Below are 13,562 nucleotides of genomic sequence, written 5' to 3'. Positions count from 1 at the left end.
CTCCTCCCTGCATCATTTTGTAGATTTTGCTCTCAATGTGGAGCTGAGGGTGCTTGGTTTTGACACATTCCAGCTTGATGGCGACTTCTTCTCCTGCGGCAATGTCCGTACCTTGGCAAAGAAAGAAAACCACAGGCGTCAGCTGTCTGCTGCCCACAGCCCACCCGGCGCCGGTACGCTCCCCTCTGGATGACAGGTCCTTGGAGACCATCACCACGGTCCCCTTGTCGGCAGGAAGTCTACACAGCCCACCCTGCTCAGTGTCAGGGCACAGACACTGCACAGGAAGTGCCCCTGAACCCACCTGCTCAGTGATTCTGTCCCTGCTTCTCAGCACTGCCTCAACACCCACGGGGTATGCCTGCATCTCCCTGTCGCAGGAGGGCTGGGTTCTCCCCAAAACCCACACCACCCCAGCCCACTGGGCCTGGCGTGAGCCACACACAGACCTCGATGGTCAGGCAGCTGTGCAGGGCTCAGGCCCCACACGGTCACAGGGATCCTTTCGGATCAGCACATCCCATGGCCTTCAACCAGGCCCAGGGATGCCCCTCTGGCCTCCTGGGGATAGCAGCCCAGAAAGATGCACTCTGAGGATGTCTGCCCTGTGGCTAGACTCCACCTGGGACACCTGGCATGGCACGAGGAGTGCCTGCGTTTGAGTCAACTGCTTCAGCTTCTTGCCAACGTGCAGCCTGGGGAGCGGCAGTGACACCTACGGCTGGGCACCTGCCCCTCCCTCCCCGGCGTGGGAGGCCGGGACTGACCTCCTGGCTCCACCCCGATTCAGCCTCCTGGTGCAGGTACTCGGGGAATGAACCAGTGGATGACAGCTGTCTGTCTCCAAACAACTGCTTATTTAATAACCAAACACGGAACAGACTGATTTTCTGCGCCCTAACCACAGCTTTGGTGAGCTTGTAGCAGACCTGGTGACGCACCAGCTACCACTGTGATGTCCAGCCCACGAGTCCAGAGGCAGCACCGTGTGGTCCAACCCCCACCTCAGCTTTACACAGACGTCCCACGCCTGACCCTGACCCTGGGCTGTGCTGGCCTCCCCTCTGCACCCAGCACATGCTGCCGTCCCTGAGGCATGAACCCTGGCCCTAGGAGCCCGGACAGGACCAGGAACTGGCTGGTCCTTAGCAACCAGGCCCCCACTGATTCCCAGGCAGCCAAGGGGATGAACGGGGTAACAATTACTTGGCCTTCTGAGCTTCCCAGATGAGCCGTGAGGTCAGCCAGCACGAGAACAATCGAGTGCTGCCGCTTACACATTCCGGGAACAAACCCAGCACCCGAGAATGGCCTGGAATGGCTGCCCGAGACACAGCACTTCAGCAAGTCCAGGCCCAGAGCCTCCCCAGGCTGCAGCGCCGCAGGCACCCTCAGCGCGTCCCTGCAGGGACGGTCCCGGCCTAAGAGCTTCCTCTCCATCCAGCGCTCTCTGGGGCACTCAGGAGGCGGGCCATACACTTGGTTCTCCTGTCGACAGGCAGGCAATCTACCCAATCACCAGAGAAATGACTTCATCACGCACCTCCCGTGCCCCTCACAGACCTGGACTCAGCAGATGGGAGGGACAGTGAGTCATCTGCTAGTTACGTCAGCAGCTCCCTCACCCCAAAGCAGCAGTGGCACAGCCTTCGGTCAGTGTGGCCGGTGGCAGCCAAGGTTCACAGCGACAGGACGGCAGGGAGCCACATAACTGCCGGAGGGCGGGGACACTGCTCGCTCCACTTCCCTGAGGCCGAGGGGCGGATGCCCTGCAACGCTGACAGCTCTGAGCACGAGCCCCACCCCATCAGAGCCAGCCCCACGGGCCGGGCCAGCCATCAGGACTGGACGGGAAGGCCGCCCGACGTCCAGGCTCCCAGCGGACGCGAGGGCGGTGCTTGCTCCGCACCTGTCAGGGAGGAGTGCCAGCACACAGCTTCAGGCCCTGTGTCCGGTGGGCAACACCCCCACCTGGCCGGGCAAACGTCAGACCCGCTGGCGTGCACACCCCTCCGCACACCGGTCCACGAGAGGGGCGAGCACAAGCAGCCATGGCGCCACGGCCACGCGGTCTTACTCTACAAAAGGCCTGGAAATAAGACAGGTGCCCTCCACCACAGGTGAGGTCTGAGAAGTGCCCCGGAAGGACCAGTGTGTGACAGGTGTCGCTGAGCTCGGTTCCAGATTCAGACCAAGCCCAAAGCGGGGCGGGCAGCGGCAGCTCCGCAATCCTGCTCTAAGAGGGTCAGTCACTATGTGGACACAGGCTGCTGTGGGTCCTAGAAGAGAAAAGCGCACCCCTCAGGGCGCGCAGACAGCAGAGGGAGAACCCAGTGAGCCTAGCCCAGAAGCAGGAGCCCGTCCCTGGGCGGGGAAGGACTCTGCACTGCCAGCCAGGATGTCGCTGTCCCAACAACAAGGCAACAGGGACCCGCCTCGGAGCAGCTGGGCAACGGTCATCTCACAGGGCACCTGTCAGCCAGGTGGCCCAGGCAGAACTGTGGCTTCTCCTACCAGCACTCAGGGAAGCCCACTTCCGAGGGACACAGACGCCCCGGCCCTCCACACGGCACAGGGGCGATGCCGGAAGAAGAATCGGGAACTCCTCTCCTCTCCAGGCCGCCAGCACTGTGGGGTTCTGCGTGCTACACACCCCGCGCGGTGCCGCTCCAGAGACAGCTGAGCCGGGGGAAATGTGAAAACCAAAAGAGGCTGCTCAGGGCCCCTCCCCAGGATGGAGACCAACGCCAGCCGCCGGCGAGGGCCCCCCTCCCGGCACTCAGCTCCCACCGCCTGCCTCTGGAGACCAACGCGACGGAGGACAGAGGCTCAGCCGTGCCGGGCCCCGCCAGCCTGCGCGGCCTCTTCCCTGGGATGCCAGGCTGGGAACACACGGTCCACACTAGGAACACGTCCTCTGTTTTCAGAGGCTAGCAAGTGTGTAGGAGTGAAAGGGGTTTCCACTGCCTTGGACACCCCCCACCTCCAGCACATGGTGACATACACGGCCACCACAGTGCCAGCGCAGGGGGCACACAGCCACGGCCCACACCAGCGCCACTCCACAGGTGTGCGGGCTGCCACACCTTGCCAGCTTGCCCTTCTGAAGAGACTTCTGGATGCGGCAGGCTGAGACTGACAACTGACATTGAATTTCTTAGCGGCCCAAACCCAGCACATACACTTTCCGGAGCCCAGGCATTTGGCAAATAGCCCTAGGGTGCTGGCCCCACCCCGCCCCTGCCTTCCCTCCTTCCAGCTCCAAACACCTGGAAGCACACGAAATGCCAGGTAGGAGCTCAAAGCAGGAGGGCAGGGTCAAGGGCACTCACGCCACACGAGAAGGGGTCGCGACACCTCAAGTCCGACACAGGCACGACCAGCCTGCACAGCCTGTCCTCAGAGGGTCAGCCGTGGGCCCAGCGCCAACGCTGCTGGAGGAAGACGGGTCGTGCCCTGAGGGATGCGGGCCACAGCCCATGTGAGAGGCAGCGGCCTCTGGAGCCGGACTGTACGCAGTGCCACGGCGTGCCCAGCCAGCACAGCGGGGTAGCCGAGGACGGCGCCTCACTGGGCTTCCACTCCACAGGAAGCTCCCGTGTCCGTGAGTCGCCTGGTGACCACCGTGCCACGACTGGACTGGCTGAACCCACCTCTGACAGCACAAAGCCGTCTCAGGCCGCAGAACAAAGTGTCAAAGCCTCCCCTTTTGATGCCCACGGAAGGGTGCTTGATGGGCTGGCTTTTCGGTGTAGATCCCAAATCCTGAGGTTAAAACTTTTGCCAAAAATCCATTGTTCTATAAATAAGCCAACTACTTCCATTTACCCGGCACTCCGGCTCCCGGCACTGCTGAGCGCGCAGCTGGCAGACTACTTAGAATAAATATTTAAAATGCCTCTGAAGCATGTTTTACTCAGCAGGCTATTAAGGGAGAAACTCAGGTTCAGACATCCACGCGGCCTGGAAGCACCCAGGCCCCAGAGGTCCTCACGACCACCTCCGCCCTCGACGGCCGGAGCGCAGGACAGAGGCAGGGCCTGTTCACCCGCCCTTCACAGCAAGTGCACCTGCCGGCCCGGGCTTCGGAGTCACTCAGGAACGGGATTCCACCGCGGAACCAAGCTCCCGGGAAATCCCGCACCGTGCGCCTCCCGACCCGTCACTGGCCTCTGCCGGGGCCCACACCTGGGCACGGACGAGGGCCCACAGGTCCCGGAAATGGCTGCGGGGCGCGTCCCGGCCCAGACAACACTTTCCGCCCTCCTACTGGGGACTAAGGTGTCGTGTGCGCGCGTGTGTGTGCGTGCGCGGGGGGGAGGGGCGGCCCACAGGGCCCGCGGCCGGTCAGTTACCTGCAAGGGGGCCAGCGGAAGCCACCAGGAGCCGTTTCTGACAGGGACCCCCCCACCGCCCCCAGCACGCAGGTCATGCTGACATTTCGCCCACACGTGTGCAGTGCGGGGATGCGGGTGCCCCAGCAGGCGCCAGACCCACCGCAGACGGGGGACAGTGGCCTTTGTTGACGGCGGCGACCTCAGGCCAGCGGAGGACGCTGCCGCCCGGCCCTGCCCCCTGCCTGCTCCAGGCCCTGCCCGCCCCCAGGCCCGGAGACCCCTAGACCCGGCGGCACCCCCTCCCGGAGGCCCCGCGCCCCCGATCCTGCTGTCCAGCCCCCTCCTCACCGGACCTCGTCCCACTGCTCGGTGCCACTGCGCCCCCGGCCCGGCCCATCCCCAGGCGCCGCTGTCCCCTCCCCCTAGGCCTCGCTGACCCCCCCCACGTCCTGCCCACCCCCAGACCCCGCTGTCCGCCGAGCGGCCGATGGTTTCTGGCCACGATCCGGCGGCTCCTGAGCCCTCGCCCCCGCCTTCCGCGGCCGCCCGGCCTCGGACAGCTGCGGGGTGCGGGTCCCCCGCGGGAAGGGGCGGCCGGGGGGAGGGGCGGCGGCGGCTCGCGGGGCCTCACCGAGATAGATGTCTCCGAAGGAGCCGCTGCCGATCTTCCGGCCCAGCCGGTACCTGTTCCCGACTCTCAGCTCCATGGCGGCGGCCCGCTCGCCCCTGCCCTCCCGGCCGCTTCCTGGGTCTGAGCTCCGGAGGCGGCGCCGCTGCTGCCGCTACTGCGGGTCCGGCTCCGGCTCCGCCCCCCTCACGGCCCCGCTTTCACCATAGCTTTCCGGCCGCTCCACCGCTCCCAGCGCCTCAATACGGGGCGGATGGGACAGTTCGAGCGCCGCCGCCCCTGCTCCGGCCCGTGCCGGCCCAGCTCGCCCTCTCCCCGCCGCGGATGGACTCGGATCTTCCGGGCCTAAATCCCCCTTCAGCTGCCTAAAGGAACCGCCGCCATCGTGCTGTGACGTCACTTCCCCTAGCAACCCGGCGGGGCGGGGCCTCGCCGCTCGGTGGGCGGGGCCTCGCCGCTGGGGCGGGGCGAGCGAGCTCCTGCGCACTGCCCGCCCCGCGCCCGCAACGCCGGACCCCGGCCCCTCGCCCCTCGGTCCCCGCCACCCAAGGCCACCCGTCGTCTTGTCGCCAGCGGGCACCACGTGCCGGCGTCCCCTGCCCCGCAGATGCCTCGCGACCGACCTAGGAAAGGACCCGAGCGGGTCGTGTGCAGGAAGGAGACGGGGGTCGGGGGCTCCCGGGGCTGGAGCTGACACCTCCCCCCGCCCCCGCCCCCGCCCCGATCCGGAGGGAGCCCTGTAGGCTGCGAGCGCGGAAACGGCGTGCGGGCCCCCGCAGGAAGGACGCGGGGTGAGGCTGGGCGCTGGCCGGAGTCAGCGTTGGGTCCCAGCTTCGTGGGGTCTGGGCGTCCTTGCGAAGGAGGTCACGGACTCCAAAGTTAAGGCCGAAGGCAGCTCTGGATCCCTGTGCCTGAGCTCTGCCCGCAGAGACGGTGGGGGGCTCTTCCAGGCATCCCGACGGGGTTGGTCCCCTCCAGACACCCCGGGGGGGGGGGCCCAAGAAGGGCGATCTTCTGGGGCTTCCGCGTGCTCCCCAGCCTGCTGAAGGCGAGCACCAGGGCACGCATCCCCAGCCACACTCTGCTCCATCCAGCCTCCTGACCCCCAACGTCTGGAGGTCAGGTTTTGGGGCCCCGGGCACCAGTCAGGCCTGGAACCAGGTTCTCGGGCTCACGGGTCAGAGGTGGATTTTGCACCTCGTGGACACAATGTGCTCCTAGCTCTTCTGCGGGAAGGCGGGGGAGGGGGGCAGGAGGAGCCTGGCGCCCACTCCCTGCAGTTCCTGCCAGCGCCTCGAGGAGCTGCAGGGCTTGGGGCAACCCCTCGGCCTGCTGCTCATTCTCGGAACGGCTCAGGACAAGGGGGTGTCACCGGGACCAGAGCTGGTGCCTGTGGCGCCCAGGAGGGACCCCGGCGGGAGCGGTGCTGCCCAGCTGCCCCAGCACCGGCTGCGGCCCCCGTGTGAGGCATCCCCCAGCCCCAGGAGCGCCCTGCTCCCGCCTTTCTGCCCCTTGTGCTCCGACTCCGCCCCTCTGCCCACTTGAGTGACCTGAGGCCAGACTGGACGTCAGGTTCCCCGGAGCCCCCTGCAGCAGCGAGGCCACTCCAGGCGGCTGCTCCTGCCTGACTGCTGGGACTGGCCCCGGTGGCCTCCAGCCGGCACCTCCAGTAGTTGGCCCACAGAAACACTGGCCCAGGGGGGGCGGGTGACTTGCATGCGAGCTCAGTGGGGTCAGGGTTCAGCCGCCTCCTGCGGTGCTGGCATCCCAGATGGGCGCCAGTTAGAGTCCCCGCTACACCACTTCCGGTCCAGAAAGCAGCAGTGGACGGCCCGAGTGCCTGGGCCCCGGCACCCACGTGGGACACCTGCACAGAGCTCCTGGTTTCTGGCATCAGACTGGCCCAGCCCTGGCTGTTGCAGCCACTGAGGGAGTGATCTTCAGTGGATGGACTCTCTCTCTCTCTCTCTCTCTCTCTCTCTCTCTCATTAAACAGAAAAGGAAAGGCGATCATCATTGTGAGATGCAGACGCTGGACGCAGAGGGACTCAAAGTTTTAAATTTCTAGGTTTTTCATGGCAGCTCCAGTTTTTAAAAAATATTTATTTGAGGCCAGCGCCGCGGCTCACTAGGCTAATCCTCCGCCTTGTGGCGCCGGCACGCCGGGTTCTAGTCCCGGTCGGGGCGCCGGATTCTGTCCCGGTTGCCCCTCTTCCAGGCCAGCTCTCTGCTGTGGCCCGGGAGTGCAGTGGAGGATGGCCCAGGTGCTTGGGCCCTGCACCCCATGGGAGACCAGGAAAAGCACCTGGCTCCTGCCTTCGGATCAGCGCAGCGCCGGCCACAGTGGCCATTGGAGGGTGAACCAACGGCAAAGGAAGACCTTTCTCTCTGTCTCTCTCTCTCACTGTCCACTCTGCCTGTCAAAAAAAAAAAAATTATTTGAAAGGCAGAGTTAGAGAGAGAGATTTCCCATCTGCTGATTCACTCCCCAAATGGCTAAAGCCAGGATCCAGGAGCTTCTTGCGGGTCTCCCACAGTGGGGGAGGGACCCAAGCATTTGGGCTGCTTTCCACTGTCTTCCAGGTGCATCGGCCAGGAGCTGGACGGCAGTGGGGCGGCCGGGACTGGTGGCTGCTGACTCACTCCTGCGGCGCCACGGGGCCGGCCCCGGCAGCTGCAGCGTCGAGTGTTCTGTGTGACTGAAGGAAGCGTGGCCGTGGCCGTGGCCGTGCCAGCCGGGGAGCAGTGTCGGGACTTGGAGATGAGAACTCCTGGTCCACACCGCAACACGGAGCCTTGAAGATACTGCCGAGTGACCCGACGACACCAAGGGACAAACCCCACAGGACGCCATGGCTCAAGGCTGAGCCAGAAGGGGGGACGCCAGGGGCTTCCTGGAGGGGCCTCGGGTGTCGGTGTCACGGGGACGGAGCTTCAGTTTGGGAAGACGAGAGGCTTCAGGAGCTGCGGCGGTGGTGGAGAGGGACAGGCACTGCGGTGTAGCTGGAGAAGCCACCGCCTGCTGCACTGGCATCCCGTGTGGGCGCTGGTTCCAGTCTGGCTGCTCCGCTTCCGAGCCGGCTCCTGCCGCTGCACCTGGGAGAGCAGCGGAAGATGGCCCGAGTGCTTGGATCAACGAGGGAGACCCGGAAGAAGCTCCTGGCTTCGGCCTGGGCAGGGCTGTTGTTTGGGGAGTGAACCAGTGGCTGGAAGACCTCTGTCTCTAACTCTGCCTTTCAGATAACTAAATAAATCTGAAAAAATAGAACTTCTGGAGGGAGAGAGGGGGCTGGGGAGAGTGTGGAGATGCCCGTGCTGAATGAGGTAGCCGGAGGTGGCTGTGAACCTCCCGTCAGGCAGCTCAGGCCTTCTCGCCTGTCCCAGCTCTGACTGGCTCCTCCCCTTGTAGCCCCATGGGCTGCCCCTGTAGCTCTCACAACCCCCCCAGAGCCAGCCTGTCTCCACGCCCCGCATCCCCCCCAGCCAGGCCACCCCCCTCCCGTAGCTCTCACGCCCCCCTCCCAGGCTGCCCCCCGTAGCTCTCGTGCTCCCCACAGCCAGGCCACCCCTCCATGCTCCCTCCCCAGCCTGGCTGCCCCACCCCATGGCCCCCTCCCAGGCTGCCCCCCCTAGCTCTCGTGCTCCCCACAGCCAGGCCACCCCTCCATGCTCCCTCCCCAGCCTGGCTGCCCCACCCCATGGCCCCCTCCCAGGCTGCCCCCCCCCCCCCGTAGCTCTCGTGCCCCCCACAGCTGGCTCCCTCACTTGTCCGGTGGTGCCCAGACTTGCCCGCGGCACCCCTGCTGTCTGGGCTTTGACAAGGCTTGGGGCAGTGGGGACGGCAGGAGTGCGGGCAGGTGTTAGGCCGGCCCTCCTGCTCTACAGACGCCTGTCTGTGCCCTTGGGGCGCACGGGCTGTGCCAGGCCCAGTGCGTCAAGCCGTCTGGTGCTGACCTGGGGCCTCCACTGGCCTTCGTGCCCTTGTGCAGCACAAACTGGAGGAGTTCTGGGGGCTGGCACTCCAACACCGGGGCGGCCCCTGGGTCCGGTGAGGGGCACGGTTTCTCCTTCAGGGGATGAGGGCAGGGCCTCCCAGAGGCCCCACCCCAAGAGGCCCCACATTGTGGGCTTCGGGGACAGCAGGGCCCAACACCAGCCCGCCTCCTCTTTGTCAGCAGCTGCTTTGGGGCTGGAAAGCTGGGCCCAGGCTCTGTGGGCAACTCTTAGTGCCGGTGCTTCCCGGCCTCCCCGCGGCTGCACCTGTGCACAGGGACTCCTGGTTCACGCACAGCTTCCCCACGGCGTGAGCCGAGCAAGGGGAGGCCCCAGCTTCAGTTTCTCGGCTTGGAAGCCAGGGCCCTGGCGTCCTCCCTCAGTCCCATCCTCCACCTGGGGCCACTGGCTTTGAGCCTGGGCACGAGGCGGGAATGAACAGCCCCTTGACCCCAGCGCCAGGTCCACCAGGCGGAGGGGACTTGCTGCTCTGGTCACTCATGGCCCCAAGAGGGAAGAGCACCCTTGTGCTGGGCAGGTGGTGACCACCTGGGTCATGCTGGGGTCCCCTGGGCAAGCGCGAGGATCACATGGGTGGGGGGAGCCCCCAGCAGGCTGTGCCTGGGAGGGGGAGGGGCACCTGGCAGGTGCTGCTTGTAGGCCCTGGAGTCCCCTGAGCTGCTGGCGCTGGCCTGGGCTGGACACGGCCGCATGGGTGAGTGGGTAGGGGTCGATGGGGCCCCTGGTCTTGGCCAGGCTCCCTCTGACTCTCTCTCCCTCTTCTCCAGTCCCATCTGTGCCTGCTGGAGGCCACCCTCAGGTACAGGTGGCCAGAGACCACCTGGCAACTCCCAGTGGGCACCCTGGAGGCCGGAGGCCGGCTGGAGGCAGCCAGGCTGGGTGAGAGCACCAGGGACACGCCCTCGCCTGGTTGGGGGAAGAGGCACCCGTGCAGGAGCCTCCCCGGAGCCCGTGGGAGCGGGCTCTGGCCTGCGCCGTCCTCTCTTCTCCTTTTCTGAGCCTGGGGCTGTGGTTTGCGGCTCTGGCAGCTTCCGGACCGGGTCTGGAGGAAGAGGAAGGGCCGTGGTCTGGGAGAGGGCAGCCAGTGTGGAGGGAGACCCAGGACTGAGGTGTGCTCGTGTGATGTGTGTGTACACATGGGCAAATGCCTGTACGTGTGTGCTGCTGCATGGGTGTGTCCATGGGTGTGAATGTCCACGTGTGGAGGTGGGTGCGTGTGCATGCACATGTGTGCTTTTGTGTGCACGTGGGTTTGCATGTGTGAGTGTGCTTGTGTGTAATGCATGCATGGGTGTATGCATGTGTGAGTACATGACTGTGTACACGTGTGCACGTGTGTGCATGTGTCTGCATGCATCTGTGTACATAGAAATGCTTGTGTGGGCGTGCCTTGTATGCACACATATGTGCGTGCTTGTGTGCTGTGTGCCTGCAGTGTACATGTGTGTGTGTGAATGTGCACAAGCATGTGTCTGCACGCATGTGTATACACACGAACACGTATATGGGGGTGCCTGGTGCATGCATATGTGTATGTGTGTGCACTTGTGTGGTGCATGGAAGCTGATCCCCTTCCGTGGCAGTGCTGTCCCTGCCTGTCCTGGGCCCCTGCTGGCTGCTCTGTCCACTCGGTCTGTACACCAAGCACTCCCCTGCGCTGGGTCAGCATGGGGGCAGCACAGCTGCACGGCTGCCTTCCTGACAGCAAGTCCGGGGGACGGTCCCTCCTGTGGCCCTAATTCAGTCCCCAGAGAACTGACCGGGAGGAGGGCAGGACAGGCACTCCTGTGTCTGCCTGGCTGCCAGCTCAGGCATGCCCGAACCTGGGATGTGGTCCTGTCCTCTTTTATCTAAAGCAGTAGCTGGAGCTCCAGCCATCACCCCCGTGTCCTAAGCAGCAGATTAGAGGAGAGAGCGAAGGGAAAGGGCACAGACAGGAAGTGCTAGGCTGCTGCCACAGGTTTGGCCCTGGCCTTGTGTTGCCAGAGCTCCGTGGAGGCCAGGGCTGCAGGTGGTCGACTGCACGAGGGCCCTGTCCTGCCCTCCTCCCGGTCAGCTTCGACCTCCGAACCCCAGCTCCCTGCCCCTCCACCCATGGGCTGGGGGCTGGCTCTGGCGGGCTCACAAACAGGCACTCGGAGCTTGCAGGTGCAAGGACCTAAGCCGTCGCCACCGCAGTCACCCACGGCCTGACCTCAGCCAGCCCCCAAGGGGGCCCTCGCCTGTCACCCGGTCCCAGGCGGGGAGCCGGTCCTGTGGCCTCCTGGAGTCTGAGGGCAGCTCCTCTCTGCCCCAGCGCCCTGCCTCAGGCCGCCTGTCCTGCTCCACGTGCGACCCCTCCAGCCCCACTACCTCTGCCCGTCAGGAATGAGATCCCCGCCCCGCCCTGTGTCCTCGGCGTCCCCCAGGTGTGAGTGAGGGCCAGGAGTTCACACCCCCAACAATGGCAGCTGTGGGAGGTCGGCGTGGACCCCGGACCCCCACCCGGGGCTGTGGCTGGCACCCCCAGCGTCCCACCTGTGGCTGGTCAGGAAGTCAGGGCCGGGCCTGCAGGGTGTGTCTGGCGCCTGGCGTCAGGCCCCTGCTGCGCTGCGGTGACCGGGCACTGAGTCACCACCGCCCTGGGCACCTGGACGGCCAGGTGCCCGTCCCAGGTGAGCACACGGTGAGCTGGCGGCCGTGGGGACTGCCCCACACTTCCTCCCAGAGGTGGCACAGGTGTGGGAACCCCGAGGGGCGGAGGGAAGCCCAGGCCTCCGCCCACAGCTGCTGCTCCGGGCAGAACCTCCCACCTGCCGGGCTCGGGCGTCATCATCGTCCCAGTCCCGAGCGCCGGGCGGGGAGGGCGGGCCCTGGGTGCAGAGCAGACCCGAGAGAAGAGGTGGCAGAGTCGGGCGGGGCGGGGATGGGCACAGACCAGCAGGGCAGCCCCAGTGGTGCTGGGCAGGGAGGGGTCTCCTGGGGGAGCTTTCCTTGGGGCCCAGGACCACCTGTTGATTATGGGATGTGGACAGGACGCCAGTGTAAAATCCCGGGCTGCATCCGAGCCTCGCTGTCCTTAGCTCCGCCCCCCAGCTTCCCCGCATGGGGGATTTCTAGCTTCCTGCCCAACAGCTCCCGAGCCAGGGGCTTGGCAGTGGAGGGGAAGGGGCAGGAGCCTGCAGGAGGTGGCGGAGGTTTCGGCGCGGCACAGGCCGTAGGCCTTGCTGGTTCACTCTCCCGCTTCTGCTCGTTTGCCCTCTGGCAATCGCCAGCCTCCTCTCCCAGGAGCCCCCAGACGGAAGGTTCTAGAAAGGTGTGGAAGTTCCGGGAACAGGGGTTTCCACCTTAGATAGGAGCTGCTCTGCCCTTCCTGCCACGGTTTTACAAAACACTTCCCCTAACTCGGACAATTCTGCCGGGACGCACCAGGGCTCCAGGGCCTCCCCAGCCGTGCTCAGCGGTCAGCGCCCAGGCCCGGGCCTCCTGCTGCCCTCACTGCATGTCCCTGGGGGGCAGCACCCCAGACCCGGTGCCCTTCACCCTGTGCCTCCGAGGCCTTTCCGTTCTGGCCTCTCCCCTCAGCCTGCTCACTGCTGGGGAGTGGTGATGTGGGGTCCTCCGGGCTCTTGCTGGAGCTGCCGGGGGCTGCTGTGGGTGCAGGGTCTGTCCTGCAGGCCCAGGCATGGCTGAGTGGTCTCCCCAGGTGCCCTGTGGGTCCCTCTGGCCCCGTCCCCGCTCTGGGCTCCCCAGGGCCTCTCCCTGGCCTGATCCGCAGGCTTCTACAGGGTCATGGCGACCTCTGGTGACCTCTGGTGGGCGCCCGCCCATTTTAGGGACACCACCTTTGCCCCTCGGGCCCCACAAGGCAGGGTCTGATTGAGCACAGCCTTGTCTGCCGCCTACCAGGCAGAGTCAGCTGTGGGTGGTCCCCAGTCCCCAGGGGATGGCAGTGGAGACAGCCCTGGGCCTCTTCTGGCTGGGATGGGGGGGGACCCACACCGTGGGGGCCGCTGCCCTCGTACCCCCAGGGACTTCTACCTCTAGCTCTTCTGGATAGATGCCTGCCCTGGGGAGGATTCGCCCCAGGAAACCAGACAAGAAGCCGCCTGGGCAGCTGCCACCTGCTGGTCCTGGGCTCGGTGACTCCCGTGTCCACAGTGGCCAGAGCCCCCTTGCTGCTGTAGCCTGCTGGGATGTGTCCCTGCACGCCGAAGACCAGGAGCCCTGAGCCCTCTGTCCAGCGGAGCCTTTCCTTCCATGGGGCCGGCCAGGGAGGCTGACAGCCCAGACGACCTGCCAGGCTGGCTGGGAGCACTGCCTCTCACCTCTGAGTGCTGGGGGGGCTGTGTCCCGCCCCTGGGCCTCACTGCCCTGTGGGTATCCCACCCTGCAGCTGGACACGCCTCTCACAGCCGCAGGATGCACGGTGGCTCCCACTGCGCTGCGGAGTGATGGAGGGGTCGTCAGCTCCAGAGGCTGCTGCCCTGGGCCAGGCGCAGGGAGCGTGGGGAGGGGGCAGCTATGCCCTGGGGGCTGCAGGGGCGGGGCAGCTCCTTCCCGTTTCTGAGTGTTGGTGAAGGCACGGCAGCAAGTGTGGCCGA

General features: G+C 65.8%; 1 protein-coding gene across 9 annotated transcripts in view; it reads right to left on the bottom strand.

Moving 5' to 3' along the window:
* Window positions 1-5,375, bottom strand: part of CSNK1D (casein kinase 1 delta) — a 30,511-nt gene extending 25,136 nt beyond the window's left edge. For 7 of the 9 annotated variants that reach the window (XM_070060090.1, XM_051838857.2, XM_070060088.1 and 4 more), the window contains exons 1-2: window positions 4,969-5,375; window positions 1-111 (exon numbers count right to left, since the gene is read on the bottom strand). In XM_070060090.1, coding sequence (XP_069916191.1) covers window positions 1-111; window positions 4,969-5,044 — 187 coding nt within the window. In that variant the 5' untranslated portion in view covers window positions 5,045-5,375. Of the gene's footprint in view, window positions 112-2,514; window positions 2,535-4,355; window positions 4,494-4,968 lie in introns of those variants that run through there. The other 2 variants (XM_051838860.2, XM_051838849.2) reach the window with 2 other exon arrangements.
* Between the last annotated feature and the right edge of the window lie 8,187 nt (window positions 5,376-13,562).

Source organism: Oryctolagus cuniculus, chromosome 17 (assembly GCF_964237555.1).
Source record: "Oryctolagus cuniculus chromosome 17, mOryCun1.1, whole genome shotgun sequence".
NCBI classification, from domain to species: Eukaryota; Metazoa; Chordata; class Mammalia; order Lagomorpha; family Leporidae; genus Oryctolagus; species Oryctolagus cuniculus.
This window is presented reverse-complemented; position numbering and strand designations above follow the sequence as displayed.